This window comes from Ovis canadensis, chromosome 4, assembly GCF_042477335.2.
Source record: "Ovis canadensis isolate MfBH-ARS-UI-01 breed Bighorn chromosome 4, ARS-UI_OviCan_v2, whole genome shotgun sequence".
NCBI lineage: Eukaryota > Metazoa > Chordata > Mammalia > Artiodactyla > Bovidae > Ovis > Ovis canadensis.
The window spans coordinates 85,984,841-86,008,359 of record NC_091248.1 but is presented as its reverse complement, the minus strand read 5'-3'; the positions used below and the strand labels follow the sequence as shown (position 1 = coordinate 86,008,359).

Genomic DNA, 23,519 nt, shown 5'->3' with positions numbered 1-23,519 from the left:
TAGTGGTTTTCCCTACTTTCTTCAATCTAAGTCTAAATTTGGCAATAAGGGGTTCATGATCTGATCCACAGTCAGCTCCCGGTCTTGTTTTTGCTGACTGTATAGAGCTTCTCTATCTTTGACTGCAAAGAATATAATCAATCTGATTTTGGTGTTGACCATCTGGTGATGTCCATGTGTAGAGTCTTCTCTTGTGATGTTGGAAGAGGGTGTTTGCTGTGAGCAGGGCGTCCTCTTGGCAAAACTCTGTTAGCCTTTGTCCTGCTTCATTTTGTACTCCAAGTCCAAATTTGCCCGTTACTCCAGGTATTTCTGGACTTCCTACTTTTGCATTCCAGTCCCATATAACGAAAAGGACATCTTTTTTGGATGTTAGTTCTAGAAAGTCTTATAGGTCTTCATAGAACCATTCAACTTCAGCTTCTTCAGCATTACTGGTCGGGGCATAGACTTGGATTACTATGATACTGAATGGTTTTCCTTGGAAACGAACAGAGATCCTTCTGTCATTTTTGAGATTGCATCCAAGTACTGCATTTCAGACTCTCTTGTTGACTATGATGGCTACTCCATTTATTCTAAGGGATTCCTGCCCACAGTAGTAGATATAATGGTCATCTGAGTTAAATTCACCCATTCCAGTCCATTTTAGTTCAATGATTCCTAAAATGTTGATGTTCACTCTTGCCATCTCCTGTTTGACCATTTCCAATTTGCCTTGATTCAAGGACCTAACATTCCAGGTTTCTATGCAATATTGCTTTTTACAGCATCAGACTTTACTTCCATCACCAGTCATATCCACAACTGGATGTTGTTTTGTTTTGGCTCCATCTCTTCATACTTTTTTTAAAAAATAAATTTATTTTAGTTGCAGGTTAATTACTTTACAATATTGTATTGGTTTTACCATACATCAACATGAATCCGCCACAGGTATACACGTGTTCCCCATCCTGAACCCCCCTCCTTCCTCCCTCCCTGTACAATCCCTCTGGGTAATCCCAGGGCACCGCCCAAGCATCCAGTATCATGCATCGAACCTGGACTGGTGATTCGTTTCATATATGATATTATACATGTTTCAGTGCCATTCTCCCATCTCTTCATTCTTTCTGGAGTTATTTCTCCACTGATCTCCAGTAACATATTGGACACCTACTGACCTGGGGTGTTCATCTTTCAGTGTCCTATCTTTTCACCCTTTCATAATGTTCATGGGGTTCTCAAGGCAAGAATACTGAAGTAGTTTGCCATTCCCTTCTCCAGTAGACCATGTTTTGTCAGAACTCTCCATCATGACCTGTCTGTCTTGGGTGGCCCTACACGGTATGGCTCATAGTTTGAGTTAGACAAGGCTGTGGTCCATGTGATCAGATGGGTTAGTTTTCTGTAACTGTGGTTTTCAGTCTGTCTGCCCTCTGATGGAGAAGGATAAGAGGCTTATGGAAGCTTCCTGATGGGAGAGACTGACTGAGGGGGAAATGGGGTCTTGTTCTGATGGGCGGGGCCATGCTCAGTAAATCTTTAGTCCAATTTTCTTTTGAAGGGTGGGGCTGTGTCCCCTCCCTGTGGTTTGACCTGAGGCCAAACTATGGTGGAGGAAATGAAGATAACGGGGCCCTCCTTCAAAAGGCCCCTGCAGGCACTGCGAGAGTCAGTGCCCCCAACCCTGCAGCAGGCCACCGCCGACTGACGCCTCTGCCAGAGACCCCTGGGCACTCAGGGGCAAGTCTGCAGCAGTCTCTCGTGGGATCACTGCTCCTTTCTCCTGGGCCCTGGTGCACACAAGATTCTGTTTGTGCCCTCCAAGACTCTGTTTCCCCAGTCCTATTTAAGTTCTGGCAGCTCTATGGTGGGATTAATGGTGACCTCCTCCAAGAGGGCTTATGCCATATCCAGGTCTACGTACCCAGAGCCCCGGCCGCCACGGCAGTCCACTGCTGATCTGTACCTCCTCAGGAGACACCCAAGCACAGTTCTGTCTCAGTCTCTATGGGGTCCTGGTGCACACAAGGCATGTTTGAGCCCTCTGCTGCTGCTCCTAAGTCGCTTCAGTCGTGTCCAACTCTGTGCGACCCCATAGAGAGCAGTCCACCAGACTCCTCCATCCCTGGGATTCTCCAGGCAAGAATACTGGAGTGGGTTGCCATTTCCTTCTCCATTAAGCCCTCTGAGCCCAGCATCATCTACCAGGGGGCGGAAAGCAGAAACAGGAACTACAACCCTGCAGAGTGCAGAACGGAAACCACAATTACAGAAACTTAGACAAAACGATACAGCGTAGGATAGGAACACGTCCCAGTCAAAGAAGGAAGGAAAAATCCCAGAAGGACAACCACAATCCACCCGAAAAAGAATTCAGAGTAACAACGGTAAAGATGATCCAAGATCGTGGGAAAAAAAGGGAGGCACAGACCAAGAAGACACAAGAAATGTTTTTAAAAAGAGCCAGCAACCTAGATGTCCATCAGCAGATGAATGGATAAGAAAGCTGTGGTACGTATACACAATGGAGTGTTACTCAGCCATTAAAAAGAATAAATCTGAATCAGTTCTAATGAGGTGGATGAAACTGGAGCCGATTATACAGAGTGAAGTAAGCCAGAAAGAAAACCACCAATACAGTATACTAACACATATATATGGAATTTAGAAAGATGGTAATGATGACCCTGTATGAGAGACAGCAAAAGAGACACAGATGTATAGAACAGTCTTTTGGACTCTGTGGGAGAGGGCGAGGGTGGATGATTTGGGAGAATGGCATTGAAACATATATAATAACATATGTGAAACAAACCACCAGTCCAGGCTTGATGCATGATACAGGATGCTTGGGGCTGGTGCACTGGGATGACTCAGAGGGAGGGTATGGGGAGGGAGGTGGGAGGGGGCCGTTCAGGATGGGGAACACGTGTACACCTGTGGCAGATTCATGATGATGTATGGCAAAACCAATACAAAAAAAAAAAAAAAAGAGCCAGAAGATTTAAAGAACAGAGATGAACAATATAATGAATGAAAAATATGCTAGATCAAATCAGTAGCAGAATAATGAGGCAGGGGAATGGATAAGTGAACTGGAAGACAACTGTAGAAATCACTGCTACAAAACAGAATAAAAATAAAAGAATGAAAAGAAATGAAGACAGTCTAAGAGACTTCTGGAAAAACATGAAATGCACCAATATTCACGTTACAGTGTTCCATGAAGGAAAGGAGAGGGAGAGAGGACCTAAGGAAATATTTGAAGAGATAATAGCTGAAAACTTCTTTAACACAGGAAAGGAAACAGTCACTCAAATCCAGGAAGCACAGGGTCCCACATAATATAAACCCAAGAAAGAACATGCCAATATAAACATGCCAAGACACACAGTAATCAAGTTGACAAAAGTTAAAGACAAAGAGAAAATATTAAAAACAACAAAGGAAAAGCAACAAGTAACAAAAAAGGAATTCCCGTATAGTCATCAGCTGATTTCTCAGCACGAACTCTGCAGGCCAGAAGGGAGTGATATGATATATTTAATGTGATGCAATGGAAGAACTGAGAATGAAAGTGAAAGAGGAGAGTGAAAAAGTTGGCTTAAAGCTCAACATTCAGAAAACTAAGATCATGGCATCCGGTCCCATCACTTCATGGGAAATAGATGGGGAAACAGTGGAAACAATGTCACACTTTATTTTTGGGGGCTCCAAAATCACTGCAGAGGGTGACTGCAGCCATGAAATTAAAAGACGCTTACTCCTTGGAAGAAGTTATGACCAACCTAGACAGTATATTCAAAAGCAGAGACATTACTTTGCCGACTAAGGTCCGTCTAGTCAAGGCTATGGTTTTTCCAGTGGTCATGTATGGATGTGAGAGTCGGACTGTGAAGAAAGCTGAGTGCCAAAGAATTGATGCTTTTGAACTGTGATGTTGGAGAAGACTCTTGAGAGTCCCTTGGACTGCAAGGAGATCCAACCAGTTCATTCTGAAGGAGATCAACCCTGGGATTTCTTTGGAAGGACTGATGCTAAAGCTGAAACTCCAGTACTTTGGCCACCTCATGCAAAGAGCTGACTCATTGGGAAAGACTCTGATGCTGGGAGGGATTGGGGGCAGGAGGAGAAGGGGATGACCGAGGATGAGATGGCTGGATGGCATCACTGCCTCGATGGACGTGAGTCTGAGTGAACTCCGGGAGATGGTGATGAACAGGGAGGCCTGGTGTGCTGCGATTCATGGGGTCGCAAAGAGTCGGACACGACTGAGCGACTGAACTGAACTGAACTGAAGGCTCTCATTCAGATTTGACCGAGAAATCAAAAGCTTTAAAGGCAAGTAAAAGCTAAGAGAATTCAGCAGCAGCAAACCAGCTTTAGAACAAACGCTGAAAGAATTTCCCTAGCTTTCTCAAGGGAGAGGGCACAACTATAAACAAACAAACAAAAAAATCACAAATGGGAAAGCGCACCAATGAAGGAAAATATACAGTAAAAGTCGAAAGTCATCCACACACAAATATGGTATCAAAAGCAGCAACTATGAAAAGATGAGAGTACAAATGCAGGAAATGGGAAATGCATGTGAAATTAAGAGACCAGCAACTTAAAATAACCTTTTATATGTATAGACAGCTATAACAAAACCTCATGGAAACTGCAAACTAAAAAACAATAGATACATACACAAAATGAAAAAGCAACCCAAACACAACACTGAAGATAGTCATCAAATCACAAGAAACATGAACAAGAGAGGAAGGGAAGAAAAAAGACCTACAAAAATAAATCCAAGCAATTAATAAAATTGTATTAGGAACATACATATTGATAATTATCTTAAATTTAAATGAACTAAACTGTCCAACCGAAAGAGACAGACCAGATGAATGTATACAGAAATTAGACCTATATATAAGAGAACCACTTCAGATCTAGGGACACAAACACCAAAGATGAGATAGAAAATGTATTCCATTTAAATGGCAATCCAAAAAAAGCTGAAGTAGCAATACTCAGAAAAAAACAGACTTTAAATTACTGTAACAAGAGACAAGGAAAGACACTACGTAATGATCAAGGGATTAATTCAAGAAGAGGATGTAACAATTGTAAATATATATGCACCCAACACAGGGGCACGTCAATATGTATGCCAAATGCTAACAGCCATAAAAGGGGAAATAAAGAGTAACACAATAATAATGAAGGACTTTAACACCCCATTTACACTAGTGAACTGATCATTCAGACTGAAGATCAATAAGGAAACACAGACCTTAAATGACACAATAGGCCAGATGAACTTAATTAGTATTTATAGAACATTCCATCCAAAACAGCACTTTCTTCTCAAGTGCACATGGAACATTCTCCAGAACAGATCACATCTTGGGCCTCAAATCAAGTGCCAAAAAATTTAACAAAACTGAAATCATATCAAGCTTCTTTTCTGACCACAACACTATGAGAATATAAATCAACAAGAAAAAAAAGCTGTTTAAAAAAAAAACCCACAAACGTGTGGAGGCTAAACAATATGTTACTAATCAATGGAGGAATCAAAGAGGAAATTTAAAAAAATATCTAGAGGCAAATGACAACAAAAACAGGATGATCCAAAACCTATGGGGCATGGCAAAAGCAGCTCTAAGAGGGAAGCTTATAGCTTCCAACAAACCAAAACTTCCAACAGACCAGAAGTCCATTACCTCAGGAAACAAGAACAAACACAAATAAACAACCTAACCTTACGCCTAAAGCAACTAGAGAAAGGAGAACAAACACAAACCAAAGTTAGCAGAAGGAAAGAAACCAAAGATCAAAGCAGAAATAAATAAAATAGAGAGATGAAAAATAGAAAAGATCAATGAAACGAAGAGAGAAAGAAAATGGATAAACCTTTAGCCAGACTCACCAAGGGAAAAAAAAAAAAAAAAGAGGGCTCAAATCAATAAAATTAGAAATGAAAAAGGAGAAGTTATAATGGACACCACAGAAATATAAAGTATCGTAAGAGACTACTACAAGCAACATATAGTTCAATAAAATGGAAAACCTAGAAGAAATGGAAAATTCTTAGAACAGCAAAACCTCCCGAGACTGAAACAAGAAGAAATAGAAAACACAAACAGACCAACTACAAGTACTAAAATTGAAACTGTGATTTTAAAAGTCCCAACAAACAGAAGTCCAAGAATAGACGGCTTCAAAACGAATTCTATCAAACATTTAGAGAAAAGTTAACACTTATCCTTTTGAAATTCTTTAAAAAAAAAAAACTGTAAAGGAAGGAACACTCCCAGCTTCATTCTATGAGGCCAGCATCATCCTGATACCAAAGCCAAATAAAGATAACAGAAAGAAAAGAAAATTACAGGCCAATATTGAAGAACACAGAAGCAAAAATTCTTAAAATACTAGCAAACCAAATCCAACCATACATTAAAAGGATCATACACCATGATCAAGTGGGATTTATCCCAAGGATGCATGGATTCTTCAATGCAAGCAAATGAATCAATATGATATTCCATATTAACAAACTGAAGAATAAAAACCATATGATTTTTTGTTTATGGTGTTGCAAAGTATCCTAATTTCATTCTTTCACATGTGCTGTCCAGTTTTCCCAGCACCACTTATTAAAGAGGCTATCTTTGCCCTTTGCCCTTCTTGCCTCCTTTGTCAAAAATAAGAAACACTTCCAAATAGCACACACAGAGATAAACTCTAAATGGATTAAAGACCTAAATGTAGGACCAGAAACTATAAAACTCTTAGAGGAAAACGTAGGCAGAACACTCTATGATATAAATCACAGCAAGATCCTCTATGACCCACCTCCTAGAGTAATGGAAATAAAAACCAAAATAAACAAGTCAGACCTAATTAAATTTAAAAGCTTTTGCACAGCAAAGGAAAACTATAAACAAGGTGGAAAGACAACCCTCAGAATGAGAAAATAATAGCAAATGAAACAACTGAGAAAGGATTAATCTCCGAAATACACAATCATACAAGTCATACAAGTCAATCCCAGAAAAACAAACAATCCAATCAAAAAGTAGGCAAAAGACCTAAAAAGACATTTCTCCAAAGAAGAGACACAGATGGCTAACAAACACATGAAAAGATGCTTAACATTGCTCATTATTAGAGAAATGCAAATCAAAACTACAATGAGATATCACCTCACACTGGTCAGAATGGCCACCATTAAAAAGTCTACAAACGATAAATGTTGGAGAGGATGTGGAGAAAAGGGAACCCCCTTGCACTGTTGATGGGAATGTAAATTGATACAGCCACTATGGAAGACAGTATGGAGATTCCTTAAACATTTAAGAATAAAACCACCATATGACCCAGCAATCCCACTCCTAGGCATATACACTGAGGAAACCAAAATTGAAAAGACACATGTACCCCAATGCAGCACTATTTACAATAGCTAGGACATGGAAGGAACCTAGATGTCCGTCAAGAGATAAAGAAGTGGTGGTACATATAGAAAACAGAATATTACTCAGCCATAAAAAGGAATGCATTTGAGTCAATTCTAATGAGGTGAATGAACCTAAAGCCTATTACACAGAGTGAAGTAAGTCAGAAAGAGAAAAATGAATATTGTATACTAACGCATATATATAGAATCTAGAAAGATGGTCCAGTTCATGTCAGTGCAGTTCGCTCAGTCGTGTCCGACTCTTTGCGACCCCATGAATCGCAGCACGCCAGGCCTCCCTGTCCATCACCATCTCCCGGAGTTTAACCAAACCCATGTCCATCAAGTCGGTGATGCCATCCAGCCATCTCATCCTCTGTCGTCCCCTTCTCCTCCTGCCCCCAATCCCTCCCAGCATCAGGGTCTTTTCCAATGAGTCAACTCTTCGCATGAGGTGGTCAAAGTACTGGAGTTTCAGCTTTAGCATCAGTCCTTCCAATGAACACCCAGGAATGGTCTCTTTAAGGTGGACTGGTTGGATCTCCTTGCAGTCCAACTGACTCTCAAGAGCCTTCTCCAACACCACAGTTCAAAAGCATCAATTCTTCAGTGCTCAGCCTTCTTCACAGTCCAACTTTCACATCCATACATGACCACAGGAAAAACCATAGCCTTGACTAGACGGACCTTTGTTGGCAAAGGAATGTCTCTTGCTTTTTAATATGCTGTCTAGGTTGGTCATAACTTTTCTTCTAAGGAGTAAGCGTCTTTTAATTTCATGGCTGCAATCACCATCTGCAATGATTTTGGAGCCCCAAAAAATAAGGTCTAACACTGTTTCCCCATCTATTTCCCATGAAGTGATGGGACCAGATGCCATGATCTTCATTTTCTGAATGTTGAGCTTTAAGGCAACTTTTTCACTCTCCTCTTTCACTTTCATTAAGAGGCTTTTCAGTTCCTCTTCACTTTCTGCCATAAAGGTGGTGTCATCTGCATATCTGAGGTTATTGATATTTCTCCCGGCAATCCTGATTCCAGCTTGTGCTTCCTCCAGCCCAGCGTTTCTCATGAAAGACAGCACTGATGAAATTATTTGCAAGACAACAAAGGAGACACAGATGCAAAGAATAGACTTATGGACCCAGTGCCAGGGGAGGGAGGAGGGGGTGGGATGTATGGAGACAGTAATATGAAAACATACATTATCATATGTAAATAGATAGCCAATGGGAATTTGATGTTTGACTCTGGGAACTCAAACCAGGGCTTTGGAACAACCTAGAGGGGTGGGACAGAGTGAGAGGTGGGATGGGGTGAGGGGTGGGAGGGAGGTTCAAGTGGGAGGGGACATGTGTGTACCAACAATGATTCCTGTTGACGTTTGGCAGAAACAAACACAATACTATAAAGCAACTAAAAATAAATTTTTAAAAAACACACGATCATCTCAATAGATGCAGAAAAAGCTTCTGACAAAATTCAAACCCATTTATGATTCTAAAAGACCCTCCAGAAAGTGGGCATGGAGGGAAGCTAATTCAAAATAATAAAGAACATTTAGGACAAACCCGCAGCTAACATCATTCTCAATGGTGAAACACTTCAGGCATTTCCTCCAAGATCAAGAACAAGACAAGGATGTCTACTCTCACCACTTTCACTCAATATAGTTTCGGAAGTCCTAGCAATCAGAGAAGAACAGGAAATAACAGGAATCCAAGTTGGAAAAGAAGTAAAGCTCACTGTCTGCAGATGACATACTACTATGCACAGAAAATCCTAAAACACTACCAAAAAACTACTAGAGCTCATCACTGAACTTGGTAAAGTTGCAGGATACAGAATTAATATATTGAAATCTGCTGTATTTCTATCACTAACACCAAAAGGTCAGAAAAAGAAATTAAGGAAACAAACACATTCACCATCACATCAAAAAGAATAAAATACATAGGAATAAACCTACCTACGGACACAAAAGACTTGTACTCAGAAAACTAAAAGATGCTGATGAAAGAAATCAAATTATGACACAAACAGATGGAAAGATATATGTTGTTCCTGGATTGGAAGAAACAATATTTTCAAAACGACTACAATATCCAAGGCTATCTACATATTCAATGAATCCCTATCAAGTTACCAACGGCATTTTTCACAGAACTAGAACAAAATTTTTTAAAATCTGAATGGAGACACAAAAGATCCCAAATAGCCAAAGCAATCTTGAGAAAGAAAAACAGAGCCAGAGGAATCTGGCTCCCTGACTTCAGACTTGACTACAAAGCTACAGTCATCAAAACACTATAGTACTAGCACATAAAACAGAAATACAGATCTATGGAACAGCATACAAAGTCCAGAGATAAACCCACACACCTATGGTCAACTAATCTGTGACAAAGAGGCAAGAACATTCAGTGAAGAAATGACAGTCTCTTCAGTAAAAGTGGTGCTGGGAAAACTGCACAGCTACACATAAAAAATGAAATTAGAACATACCCTAACACTATACACAAAAATAAACGGACCTAAATGTAAGGCCAAATACTATAAAACTCTTAGATGACAACATAGGCAGAACACTCTCTGGCATAAATTGCAGCAATATCTTTTGAAATATCATTGCAATTGCACTCAGGACAGCTATCACAGTAGCTTTAGAGGTCATGCGTAGGCCATAATCAATATTAGAATTTAAATTCCCTGTAGCACAGACAGTAAAGAACCTGCCTGCAATGCAGGAGACCTGGGTTCCATCCCTGGGTCAGGGAGATGCTCTGGCAAAGGGAATAGCAATCCACTCCAGTATTCTCGCCTGGAGAACCCCATGGACAGAGGAGCCTGGCGGGCTACACAGCCCATGGCGTCACGAAGAGTCGGACACAACTGAGCGACTAACACTACCACTACACTTGTGTGTAAAACTTGTGGAATTTGTATTCAGATATAAAAAGGCTATTTGGATATAATTTTTAAAGTCTTTATATAATTATGAAGGTTTATCACTGCCATACACATTGCTTGCATGATATATTAATTTCATATAGTTTACAAGTTGGGATGCTTAATGAAGAACCAAACTTCTAATTAGTATGTATTCATGGAAAAATGTAATTTTTTTTTAAACAAAATGTGCTTTACAGTACACCAAAGAGTGAGAGTGGATGTGACTGTACAGCTATAGCCACCCCTCCTTAAACCCAGAACAGTCAGGAAAGCACAATATGGCACCATCTCTGTAAATCAGCTGGAACCAAGGCTCCGAATGCAAGAAGGAACTGATGTGTGCACTCAAGTCCACTCCCTTCTACACTTAGGCCACAGAAAGCTCTTAAAGAACCTCTAGTCCGGCTAGTCCACCTACAGTTGGAGAAACCGAGGCCAGGGCCAGAAGTGACCCTGACTTCAGGGTCTGCAGAAGTTATTTACCAGGAGTAAACTTCTTCAAACACTAGGAGATTAGTGGCAGAGATGGAATGGGTGTGGCAATTATACTTCAAGCATCCATAAATAGCAGCTGACAATAAACGACGAGGAAAGACTAATGAGTTTATCATAGAATAAATAATACTCGGTCTTGAGAATAAAACATGAAGCTGAGTCATTATGGAAAGGTCTTACACTGTTTTCCATCAAAAATGTTTTACAATAAACTAGAGCTCTCATTCAAAGGGGTCATCTCCAACATCTGGAAAGTAAGTCCTGCGGTCCTAGGGATAGCCTTTATGCCCAACAATGCTGGATAACTGTTATATATGCGTGTACCTGGGTTTTTTTTTAATGCTAGATGAAGCTTGTTTTTGAGATGTGCACACATCTCACAGACAATAAAACAAATACTCTGAATTCCGAGGACTAAAATAACTCGTACACAGATGACAACTTATCTAAATGACCTGAAATAAAAATGACTGCAAATGAACCCTCAAGAACATACAGTACTTAAGCATTACTAATCACCACTCCCAAGGCCGTGCATGTATCAAACAGCCAGTCTTATCAACATGATGATGCTGTGGGAGTCCAAAGACAGGCAGACTATGTAGATAAGAATTTATTATTCCAACATGAAGTAACAAGAATGTTACGTTGACATGATCTCCATCCTATGGTCAAGTCCTCGTCTTTCCTCCCCCTGTAGCTCAACTTTACCTCTTAGCAACAGAACAAGGAAGAAGTGACTCTGTGATAAGACACATTTTCCATCTCTAGACTTTAAATGTATTCCCAGTGTTGCCCCTTCCCTTCTCCCTTCCACACAGGCCATTGCTTCCCTATCACCTGTACAAAGAATGTCTAAACTCTCCCAAGATGATCTCATGCCTTCATGCGGGCACCTCCAGGTGGGTGGACCAGCTGTTCATAGGTGCCTGGAACACTGCACCCCCTAGGTACCCTCACTGGGGACCTGGGTTCACGCCTCTGCCTTTCCATCTTCTGTTACAATTTTAACTACTTTTATCTCAGTCAACTCCTTTGCTTCAGAGTCACTTCAGGAATGATACAGAGGAAAGAACAGGAGTTTTGGAGTCAGAAAATCCTGAGATGAATCCCAGCTGCAGCACCCAAATGAAGCTCTGGGACTGAGAACAAGTCACTTCTCCTCCCTGAGCCTTAGATCCTCAGGCCTAAAAGGAGACGGCTGTGTAGAGGAAAGGAGATGATGCCCATGAAGTGCCCAGCACACAGTAGCTGGTCAGCAGTTACTTCCCCCTCCCTCTCTCCCTGTCTCCCCACTTACAACTTCTGGTCTTAGCCTCTTTTTCTGAGAATATTTTCTCCCATCTCTACTCACTGACTTCTCCCCCATATGCTTCCTATTGGCACAATCTTCTACACCTGAATCACGATGAGCGAGAAACCTATATCGGGAAATGTGATTATAAGCATGCCAAACTGGATCTTCAAACAGAAATAACAAGACTGAAATAGAAACACACTATAGAGGGCTGACTAAAGACAGGGACCACCAGCTCTTCTGCCCCTCTTCCTCCTTATTTACCAGACTTAGCAAATGAAAATATAAGACCCCAAGTTAAATTTCATTTTCAGATAAACAGAAAATATTTTTCTAGTATGCCCCCAGTAGGTATTGCAGTAGAGAAGGAAAATACCTCTTTACCAAAGAAGAAAATCAGTAAAGATAATTAAGGTCATGACTATCAGAGAAAGAGGTTGCTGTCCCTTCCACCTCATGTCACCAGAGAGAGCTTAAAGTTCTTTGAGAAAGGGAATTCCTGCCCCCGAGTCCTAACTCAGTGGAGTCCTGGAGTTCTAGAAAGTGCCATGAGGCAATAGCCAAATAACAACCACTGTCCTTCAACTCCATTAAACATCAGAGCTTAGTGGAAAGGTGGATAGGTTCTGAAGACCTCAGTTGCTCAAGCATCCTCATTATCTGTACAAATTCTGCCCACCAAATGATTGATACATGAGTTTTATGGTAATTTTTATTGATTTTTAAACAGTATTTTATTCAATGAGCAAACATATTTCATATAATCCTAAAAACACTGGAAAAGAGATAAGCTACCTCTACACGAGTGAATTTTTTCAATATATTTGGGTTGGCATTTTCTGTTTTAAAAAGGGTGATAAACTACACAAGAAAATGCACATATGTTTCTGTACAAATGGATATATCATCTCCCATCAGGATTACTATAATAACCGCTCAATTAGAAATATCTCTTATCAGGACTATTGCAATAACCTCTCAGTAGGACTCCTGGCATCCGCCCATTCAGTCTCTCTTCAGCTGCCAGAATGATCCTCCTAAAACATACGTTAGATCCTGTCACTTCTCTTCTCAAAGTCTTCCAGTGTCTTCCTACCTCGCCCAGGAAAAGAAAAGTGAAAGTCGCTCGGTCGCGTCCAACCCTTTGCAACCCTGTGGACTGTCACCCGCCAGGTCCTCTGTCCGTGGAATTCTCTAGGCCAGAACACTGGAGCGGGTATCTGTTCCTTTCTCCATGGGACTTGCCGACCCAGGGACCAAACCCAGGTCTCCCACATTGCAGGCAGTTCTTTACCGTTGAGCCATAAGGGAAGTTCTGAGCAAGAGTTACAAGTTTTTTCAGTGGCCTGCAAGGTCCTACCGGGCCACTCTGACCTCACCTGCTCCTGCCCAGATTCCTCAGCTCCAGCCACACCACCTCTGCCTACAACTTTCTTACCCAAGACACCTTTACACTCACTCCCATCCCCAACTTCAAGTCTTTTCTCTGATGCCAATTTCCCCAGGATGCCTTCTTTGGCCACTTTTTCAAGTCATAACCCCCATTCCTGGCATCCTCTATCTCCCTTCTCTGCTAAATTTTTCTCCATTCTGGTGAGCCCCATCAATGTACTATATATATCACTTAGTTACATGTTGTGTCTCTCTCTCCCCAGAATAAAGGGCAGAAATGCTGGGGTTTTGTTCAATTCAGAATCCCCAAGATGAAGAACAGTATGTAGTAGGCTTTCATTCAGCAGTTACTTGAGGAATGTTGAAGAAACACAAGGTAAAAATAATAATGTATTATCATTTTGAAACAGACGTGAGAGTTGGACCATAAAGAAGGTTCAGTGCTGAAAACCTGATACTCTTGAATTGTGGTGCTGGAAAAGACTCTTGAGAGTCCCTTGGACAGCAAGGAGATCAAACCAGTCAATCCTAAAAGAAATCAACCCTGAATACTCATTGGAAGGACTGATGCTAAAGCTGAAGCTCCAATACTTTGGCCCCTGATGCGAAAAGCCAACTCGCTGGAAAAGACCCTGATGCTGGGATAGTTGAAGGCAAAAGGAGAAGAGGGCGGCAGAGGATGAGATGGTTGGATGGCATCACCAATTCAACGGACATGAACTTGGGCAAACTCTAGGAGACAGCAACGGACGGGCAGGCCTGGCGTGCTGCAGACCATGGGGTTGCAAAGAGTCAGACACAAATTAGTGCCTAAATATCAACAAATCATTTTGAAATAGGAGGGAAGAGAGCAGGGCACAACCTTTGAAAAAATGACATAGCCAGAAGACACGACATAAACTGATTAGAACCAAGTGGGTCCAAAATGGTGGACTAGTCGACTTCCACTAGACCTTCAGCCTCAGCGTACACTCATTCTAACACATCAAGCTGGCAAAATGACATCCACAGGCCCCATGACAGACCCAAGGCCAACCAAAGACCAAAAAGAGGGCTGTGGCCCAACTCTTAGAAATCTCTGCCACTTCCCCAAAGCAGCTGGAATAATCTCCCACTTACTAGCCCATGAAATTACGCAGCTCATAAAGGCTGACCACACCATATTTTGACACAGCTTTTGCCTGAGATGGTCCACACTGTCTGTGGAGTGTATTTCTCTCCAAATTCACTTCTTACCTATCACTTTCTCTCAGAATTCTTTGTGATGAGACACCAAGAACCTGACCTTTATTAAGTCTTAAAAACAGGTGTGTGATCTCAGTTGGAACATTATGGGTTTTGGCCGGGTTCAAGTCCCAATCCGAGTTACAGGTTTCAGTTTTACTGGAATAAATTGTATTTACTGAAATCTAAACAATGTGGAATTGTCTTCAAGATTTCAGAGTTAAAAACCAGCTCTTCCCCTGAAGTACCTTACCTGCTTTCTTCTTTCCCTAATCAGAAAATCATAAAGAGCCAGAGAGAGGAGTGTGGTTTTCCCACTTCTGATCGTAATATTCCGAAATGTAGAACAGAGCGGTCTCACTGTTGGTATTTTATAAATCATATGATTCTTTACAAGTACACATTTGCCTGAAGTAACATCCTTTTAAAGTGTTTCCCAAGTGTCCCCTCTCCGGCTAAGAACAGTGAAAGTCCAGACTAATGGATGAACTGCTCATCACATTTCAGGGATGGGCATTCAGTAATGTTTGCTGATTTGTCTCTGTTTAGCAGGACATTGCTGGCAAAAATGTTCTATTTGGCCTCAAGAGAAACATTTTGCATTTGTAAAATCCTTTTTATTATGAATATTTTTCTTTTTATTTCTCTTTTTCTCTTCCTTTTCTCTTTTTCTTTTTTTTTTTTTGCTTGGGTGAGGCCCCCCCTTTAGGGGGTTTTCTGCAAGGAGCAGGCTCCGTTTTAAAAGCTCTTTTGCTCGAAAATATTCTCCCTATCCTTTTCGACCTTAAACAATGTTCTGGGAGGCTTTGGATATAAAGTGGGGCGTTCTTAAGCCCTGGGGAGGTGCAAGCAGAGGTTGCAGTGGTCGCCTTAAATAAGATAACTTTTTAAAGGTTTGGCTTGTGTAGAGAGGGAGGGGGCTCTCTAGGGCGCTAGGCTGCTGCGTCCTGTAAGCACTCTCCTTCCTCTGCAGAAGAGTACAGTCTCCCTCGTTTTCTTTGCCAATGGCAGAAAATATGATCTGCGTAGAAGGTGGAGACCCACTACCATCCACCGCTATAGCCTCTCCCATAGTCTATCTAACAGCCTCATGACGGGGGTCCAGAACATTTGTAATCATATTCCACAGAGCAAAAGCATTTACAGGCCCATGCAAAATATAATAAGTTTTTAGCTGTTTTCCCAGCTTCACCCAAGTATCTAAAATCCCTTTTCTGGAAACCAAGGACATTGCTCTTGTAACACTAGCCTTTTTATCTTTAATTTATCTTTTGTTTAACAGTTGCTAAATTACTTCTATAAAGAGTTGTCATTCTTTTGACTCATTGTTACCCATGTCAGAAAATTAAGATTTATAGAAAAGTCTGCCTTGACAAAAAGGTTTTACCTTAGACAAGGGGGGTTTTTAACCCGAAGAAAGCAGGTTTCTTTCAACCTCTAGAGAACCAGGTTTCTCTTAAACCCTTCAACACTTCCCACTCCTACTCACCCTGTCTATCCTACAGGGGGGTCCGCGGCACCCTGAATGGGGTCCTATCCGTCCGGAACACTTAACACTGGGGGAGTAACCGAAAGTACTCCGGGGGGAGTGATTAAATCACTCCGGGGGGAGCAACAGGGTGCTGTGGGGGGGCGGGGGGGGGGGAGCTTCTGCTCCGAGGAACCTATCTTCGAATAGCCTGTTCTGGGTGCCACTTGCCGGGGTCCAGCCCCGGTGGATCCAGGGAATTCAAAGGGTAGACAGAGTCGGTGAGGAAAACTTATTTATTTATTAATATAAGATTAGATTAGGAAGAAATAGTGTAGTAGGAAGATTAAGTGGAGAGAAGAGGCTGATTAACTTGGGTTACATGGAAAACCAATAAAGCTCCAGACAAGAAGCTTGCACCATCTACGTTAGGCTGCCGGCGCCCGTTTGAATATCGGAGAGTGCCCCGCCTTGGGCTCTCTCTCTTACGGATCTTAAAAGCCGGGACAAGTAAGTAGACATAGTGAGCCTCAGCGTCCCAGATGGGAATTCAGCCTGAAATTAGAGTAAAGAGGAGACACAGGGGAAAGCAGTCCAGCGACTGGCTCTCCTTCTATTGTCCTTCAAGGCCTTTTATACTTTCGATTATACATAGAGATCAATGGGTAATACAAAATTATGTAGCGTTCGCAGCCCAGACTCTTTCTGTATATCTTTTTGTATACAAAAGGTCTCAGGTGATTTACATTATCTTCTGGCCAAGAGGCTTGTTAACACTTTTTGGCTCTCTTCCTCAATGAATGTTAATTTCGTTTCCCCCTAAGTGTTTTCCTTTAATCTGCATCTCCTTAAAGCATTAAAGTTACATCTCTATAGAACAAAGGTGCAGTGGGTTATAATAAAGAAGGTACTTAACTCAAAGATCTAATGTTGCTAATACCGGGTCTACTACTTGTTTTTCTATATACCAACTATATCTAAAAATAAAGGATATGAAAATTTGGCAGCAAGTATTGGCCCAACAAATGAAACTTTTAATCAGTCCTATTCTAATGATTTTGACTCTTTGGAAGCCCCTACATTCCTAGGATGTTTTAAGCTTCCTGTGCCTCCTGTGGTCAGGAGGCCTCAAACAATCACAGGCGCAGCTGTACAAGTCCTGCAGGCAGGCTAGAAAGCCATCAGAGGGGTTTTTGGATTGAAACACTCTTTCAAATGCAGAAGACTAGAGCCCTGAATTGACTTTTTCCAGAGGATGTCAGAAGAGTGGAAATTCTTATTTTTGGGGGGTGGATGCTCAGGAAATTCCAGGGGGAAAACCTGAGGTCTGATTAGCCTTGCCATCAGAGCTCTTGCCGCATGACCTTGTCACGGGTGGAATTCCTCACACTGGCTCCTGGCAACAAATGGCCTTTTTTTCGGCCACACATCTTAGTTCCCCTATGCCCCCTGCATTGGGTGCCTGCAGTCTTAGCCACTGGACCACCAGAGAAGTCCCCACGGAATGACCCACCAATGAGAGACATGGGGCTTCCCTGGTGGTCCGCCTGCCACTGCAGGGGGCATGGGTTTGATCACTGGTCCAGGAAGATTCTATATGTCACAGGGCAACTAAGCCCATGCTCCACAACTACTGAGTGACGCACCTAGAGCTCATGTTCCACAACTAGAGAAGCCACCGCAACGAGAACCCAGCACGCTGCAACCAGAGAGTACCCCACTCACCGCAACTGCAGAAAGCCCGAGCACAGCCGCGAAGATCCAGCACAGTCAAAAGTAAATAAGTAACTCTTTAAAAACTTAAACGAGAGGCGCGTCAAAGTCAGCATGCCGAGCAGAACTCCCATTACCTCTCCTGGGCATCTCCGATGAGCTGCTGCAAGTCCACCTCCTGCTTCCTCAGGCTTCCAAAGGAGGACTGACTCTCCACGAGGCCTTTGCCGCCGACATTCAGCTTGACCTTCCCCAGGGCTGTCTCCAGGGTCCCACTCACGTGGTTTTCAAACTTGCCCTCGTACTTCACAAAGTCCGACTCCACGACCACTGCAGTGAATAAGACATGCAGAGGAATCTGATGACAAAGTGGCCAACTCTGTGCCTCAGGTCACCTAGCTTTCCAATCCTGCGGAAACCCGTGGGAAACACGAGGTCTGCACTCAGAACGGAGAGCCGGCGGCCGCGCTGTACGGACAAAAGAACCTGGATGCTGACTGAGAGTGTAGTGTGTACTGGTGGCCAAGGACTCTACTGAGTACTTTTTTGTTTTTTCAAGTCCAATATACACACACACAGACATGTGCACCAAAAGTATCTTTAGAGTTCCACGAATAATTTTAAAGTAAACATCTGTTTAACTGCTACCCAGGTAAGTAAATAGGATGTTTTAAATGTGTGCTTTGAGGACGAAGGGACTGGATGAGGATGACACCTAAGCAGAAAAAAAACAGCAGCCTGGCATTCTGCTCACCCGCCCACCCAGGGCGTGGCCTGCCTGACCCAGTATCTGGCAGATCGGCTGCCTGAACCTGTCCCTGGGCATTTTCCCTTCCCCCTCCGTGGCCTTGAAGAACACTCCCCTGGCCTTCATTACCATCTCCATTCAAACAGTTCTCCCCATATTTAGCTGTTTACATCTGACCTCTACCCAGTCATTAGATTTATCAAGCAATTCCTTATCTCCGTGTTTCTGATAAAGTCAGTGAGTACGCCCTGCCTCCCTGCTTCCATCCTGGAGTACGCAAGCTCCAGACTCTCCACTCTTCCTTCCTGGCTTCCCAGACAATAAAGAATGATGCCACCTCTCAGCTGGTGTACCAGCTTCAATTAGCTCCCCTAGGAATTGCCATGTTCCTCATCAGGTCATACCAGACTGCCTTTAGGATCTGCCTTTTTTTTTTTTTTTAATCTGAACACCAAGGTAAACATGTCTGAGGATCTTAGCCTTCTCATGTCTCTATATGTCTCCTGTCCTTATTTTTAATTGAACCAAACAACAGAGGATGAGATGGCTGGATGGCATCACCGACTTGACAGACACGAGTTGAGTGAACTCTGGGAGTTGGTGATGGACAGGGAGGCCTGGCGTGCTGGGATTCATGGGGTCGCAAAGAGTCAGAAACAACTGAGAGACTGAGCTGAACTGACTGAAATACTACCATAAAAATAGTCTCAGTCACCATCATTCAAAGAAGGCTACAGTGAGGGTCTCTTAGGAACTTGACACTGGCCCTTTTCATTTCCCTGACCCAAGGCTCTCCTGGGCTCCTGGTGACACTTCATAATGGATTCAAATCTACTGGGAGTCTGAAAGGCTTCTTTAAACCCAGGCACCACCCCCAACACCTATACTTTTATCACTCCAGTCAAAAAAACCCATTCCTCAGCCAGGGTTAATGAGAATTAATCACCACTCATTATCTGTGAAATTTACAAAGTAAACAACTATCTCCACCAAAAATAATAAGAAGTTTAGGAAAATGTCCAAATCAAAGCCTTTTCCTATTTACATCTTGAGAATACAAACATTCTGGGAATTGATTTGGAAAGCAGCATAGAGCAGCTGTTAAGAGCTCAAGATTTGATCACTACTCTAATATTCCTAGTTGGGAGACCTGGGTATCATCCATCTCCCTGAACCTCAGGTTTGTCATATGCAAATTGGAGATAGTTAATAATACCTACCTGATGGATTCTGCTGGAAGCTGGTGTCTCTAAACCATGTAATACAGAGCCTGGCACACAGCAAGTGCTCAATTTATCCACTGGGTTTAGGCCAGAGCAACAACGTTTCCCAATAAACTGGACTGTCCTGGGCTGTACAAAGTGCTACACAGATAGAAACTCTACCTTCAGCTCCCAGTTCTGGTCCCCATCAGGCTTATTACCACTCCTGGAAACTCTGACCCCAGGACTGGACCCCACAGCAGCCGAGGATAAACAGGACTGTCTGTGTATTCCAAAATGCCATGAGAGACACAGACACGTTCTGAAATAGATGGCATCTGTGCACATGTCTGCACTGAGTCATCCACTGCTGCAGGTGGAAGGGAAAAGTGAGGAAGCCAACAGGCTGTCACTGGGACAATCAAGTCACTATCCTCTAACCTTCACACCTCGGAACACAACACAACACTCCAGCGTTGTTGCCAGGGGCAAGGATGACAAAGGTGAGGCATTTCAAACCTGCTCAGTAGACAAAGAAAAGGGCACCTCTCATCACAGCCCTAACACCCACAAGACACAGAAGCAGAGGTGAGCTCTGGCATCAGCTGATGAACATACGTGGGACTTGCTCATCTCAGGGACTGCCACTGGCCTGACCTATCTAACAGGAGCTCTCTGGACACCACGAAGAGGCCAGAAGCACAGAGTGGTGCATTCCAATTACTCAGCGGTTCATGGGCTGCTCTGTGATTTTTTTTCTCTTGCCTTTCCTCATAGCTAGTTGTTATACCATTCAATAAATGATCTACCCAATATCCAGAGGGAAAACATGACATAAATCATTATCAATTCACTTGCCCATTGCTTGACAGCTCTGATAATGGGCCTGGCTGAAGAAAGTACTGGCTGGAATGCTGGTCTGGAAGAAAGTTTAGTGATTATTTGTCAACTCAAATTATCTCCTCTGTCACTTTTACCCTTTAAAGAAAAATGCAATTACAAAATTAAAGAACTTTAAAGCTAAAAGAAGACTTGAACATCGTTTAGTTCAATAACTAAGAGCTGATGGTACTTTCATACATCACTATATTTCATCAAGTTGTGTAGGAATGAGTACTAAAGTCTTTGAAAAGCTCCCAACTTCTGGTCCAGTAATTGCATATTTAAGAATCTGTGCTACCCCAATGTTCACAGCAGCATTATTTACAATTGCCAAGATATGGAAGCAACATAGGTGTCCATCAATAGAAGAGTCTATAAGGAAAATGTGGCATATATACACACACACATACATATACAATGGAATAAAACTCAACCATAAAAAAAGAATGAAATTTTGCCATTTGCAACAACACGGGTGGAGTTGGAGGGTATTTTGCCAAATGAAATAAATCAGAGAAAGATAAACACTGTATGTTATCACTTATAGGTGGCATCTAAAAAATAAAACAGACAGTGAATATAATAAAAAAGAAACAGATTCACAGATACAAACTAATGGTTACCAGAGGGGAGAGAGAGAAGCAGGGAGGGGTAAAATGGGGGTAGAGAATTAAGAGGTACAAACTGCTATGTATAAAATAAATAAGCTACAACAATATACTATACAGCATAGGGAATATAGCCAATATTTTACAATGACTAGAAATGGAATATAATTTATAAAAGTTTTGAATCATTATGTTATACACCTGAAACTAATAGAATACTGTAAATCAACTATATCTCAAGAAAAACAAAAATTTTAATAAAAAAGGAATCTATGCTAAAACAATTGTTTAAAGGAAAAACAACAACAAAAATATTCATTGCAACCCTATATACAAAGCACTAAACTGGACTGGTTAAGCAAATTAGGGTGCATACACACTGCTTATTGAAAACAGTACTAAGAAATATTTAAACCATACTAAGAAATCTAAATATATAAGGCTGAATAAAAAAAAATGAGTATATTAAAATTACATGTAGTATGTTTCAATGTTATTTTTCAAAAATTAGATGCAGAGATAAAAAAGATACCATATAATGGAAATGAACACTTGATGGAGGAATTTTTATTGACTTGTTTTCTTGCCTTTCTATATTTTATAAATACTTACCTGTAATAATGAGGTGTGTTTTTAATGTCTGATATTTAAAGCTCACTATCTCCCTTCCTTTCAGTTACACATCTGGGCAATTGGGTGAGAAACTTCAGGTACTCTCTCCATTGGCACCAGCAGCAAACTGAACCTTGTGAGCCCCACCCATACAGAGCCCTCGCCATACCTCCTCTTCACTAGGACAACTAAGCCCATCTTTTCCCCCTTCTCTCTAGTTATTTTTGGACCAGCCTTGGGACTCTACCATGTTCTCCCCAGAAAAGCTTCATTACGTGACTAATAAAATCTTTCACAGTCTCCTGATGGATACGGGGCATCATCAACCTCAATATTAAACCAAACTAGGGGCGGTAGAACTTCAGTCCACTTATACTGAGGAGCCACAACATCTACAAGTAGGCATGTTGTACTTCTATACCAAAAATTGCAATACTGGAACTCCTGAGGTGGAAAAACAGTGGGTAGGAATCTGCCTGCCAATACAGAAGGCACGTGTTTTATTCCTGGTCTGAGAAGATTCCACACACCTCAGAGCAATTAAGCCTATATGCCACAACTACTGAAGCTTGTGCACCCTAGAGCCCATGCTCTGCAACAAGAGAAGCCACTGCAGTGAGAAGCCCATGCACTGCAAAAAAGACCCCGCACAGCAAATACAGAATAAAAAAGAAAACAGAACAGATATGTCTTTAAAACCGTAAGCAAAGAGTCAGGAGAATTGATTATAACGTATGGCTTTATAATCACTCAAGACGACATATAGCTTCCCCAGTCGCTCATTGGTAAAGAATCTGCCTGCAATGCAGGAGACGTGGGTTCAGTCCCTGGGTGGGGAAGATCCCCTGGAGAAGGAAATGACAACCCACTCCAGTACTCTTGTCTGGAGAATCCCATGGACAGAGGAGCCCAGTGGGCTACAGTCCATGGAGTCACAAAGAGTCAGACATGACTGAGTGACTACAACAACAAGAAAATAAGACAACGTGTGTCTAAAAGAAGAATCATCTCCTGATCTGGAACTAATTGTAAATATAACCAAAGCAGCATACCTGGACTCAGAAACTGGTCTTCTGTGAGTACATCTCCAAGAGTGACAGATAAAAATTGGTACTTGGGTCTCTGCCAGCACCAGTATCTCTTTTTTTTGGTCACCAGACTTAGAAGTTGTAATTTATCTGAGTCATTCAAGTTTGATACTGCGATCAGGTTACCTCCAGCATCAACTTCCTTAAGAAAATTCCATGTTGCTTTGGCAAACATTTTGAGAACTCCAGATTACCTGAAAAAAAAAAAAAAATATATATATATATATATACATAGAAAGTTATTATTCAATAATGTTTTCCTGAAATTACCTTATTTCTTCCTAGTACCAATCAGTATTCATGAAAGAATATCTTCTCCTTAGAGAAGCCTCTAGCTTGAGTTCAGGTGATGTCTAAAAAAAAAATTTGAAATACTAAAAGAGGATATGAGTATAAA

The 23,519-nt window shown here is 41.8% G+C and overlaps 1 protein-coding gene across 2 annotated transcripts in view; it reads right to left on the bottom strand.

The window, feature by feature from the left end:
* GSDME (gasdermin E) overlaps positions 1-23,519 on the bottom strand; it is a 108,020-nt gene that overhangs the window by 68,411 nt on the left and 16,090 nt on the right. For both annotated transcript variants that reach the window (XM_069588177.1, XM_069588176.1), the window contains exons 2-3: positions 23,087-23,316; positions 18,120-18,312 (exon numbers count right to left, since the gene is read on the bottom strand). In XM_069588177.1, coding sequence (XP_069444278.1) covers positions 18,120-18,312; positions 23,087-23,297 — 404 coding nt within the window. In that variant the 5' untranslated portion in view covers positions 23,298-23,316. The remainder of the gene's footprint in view (positions 1-18,119; positions 18,313-23,086; positions 23,317-23,519) is intronic.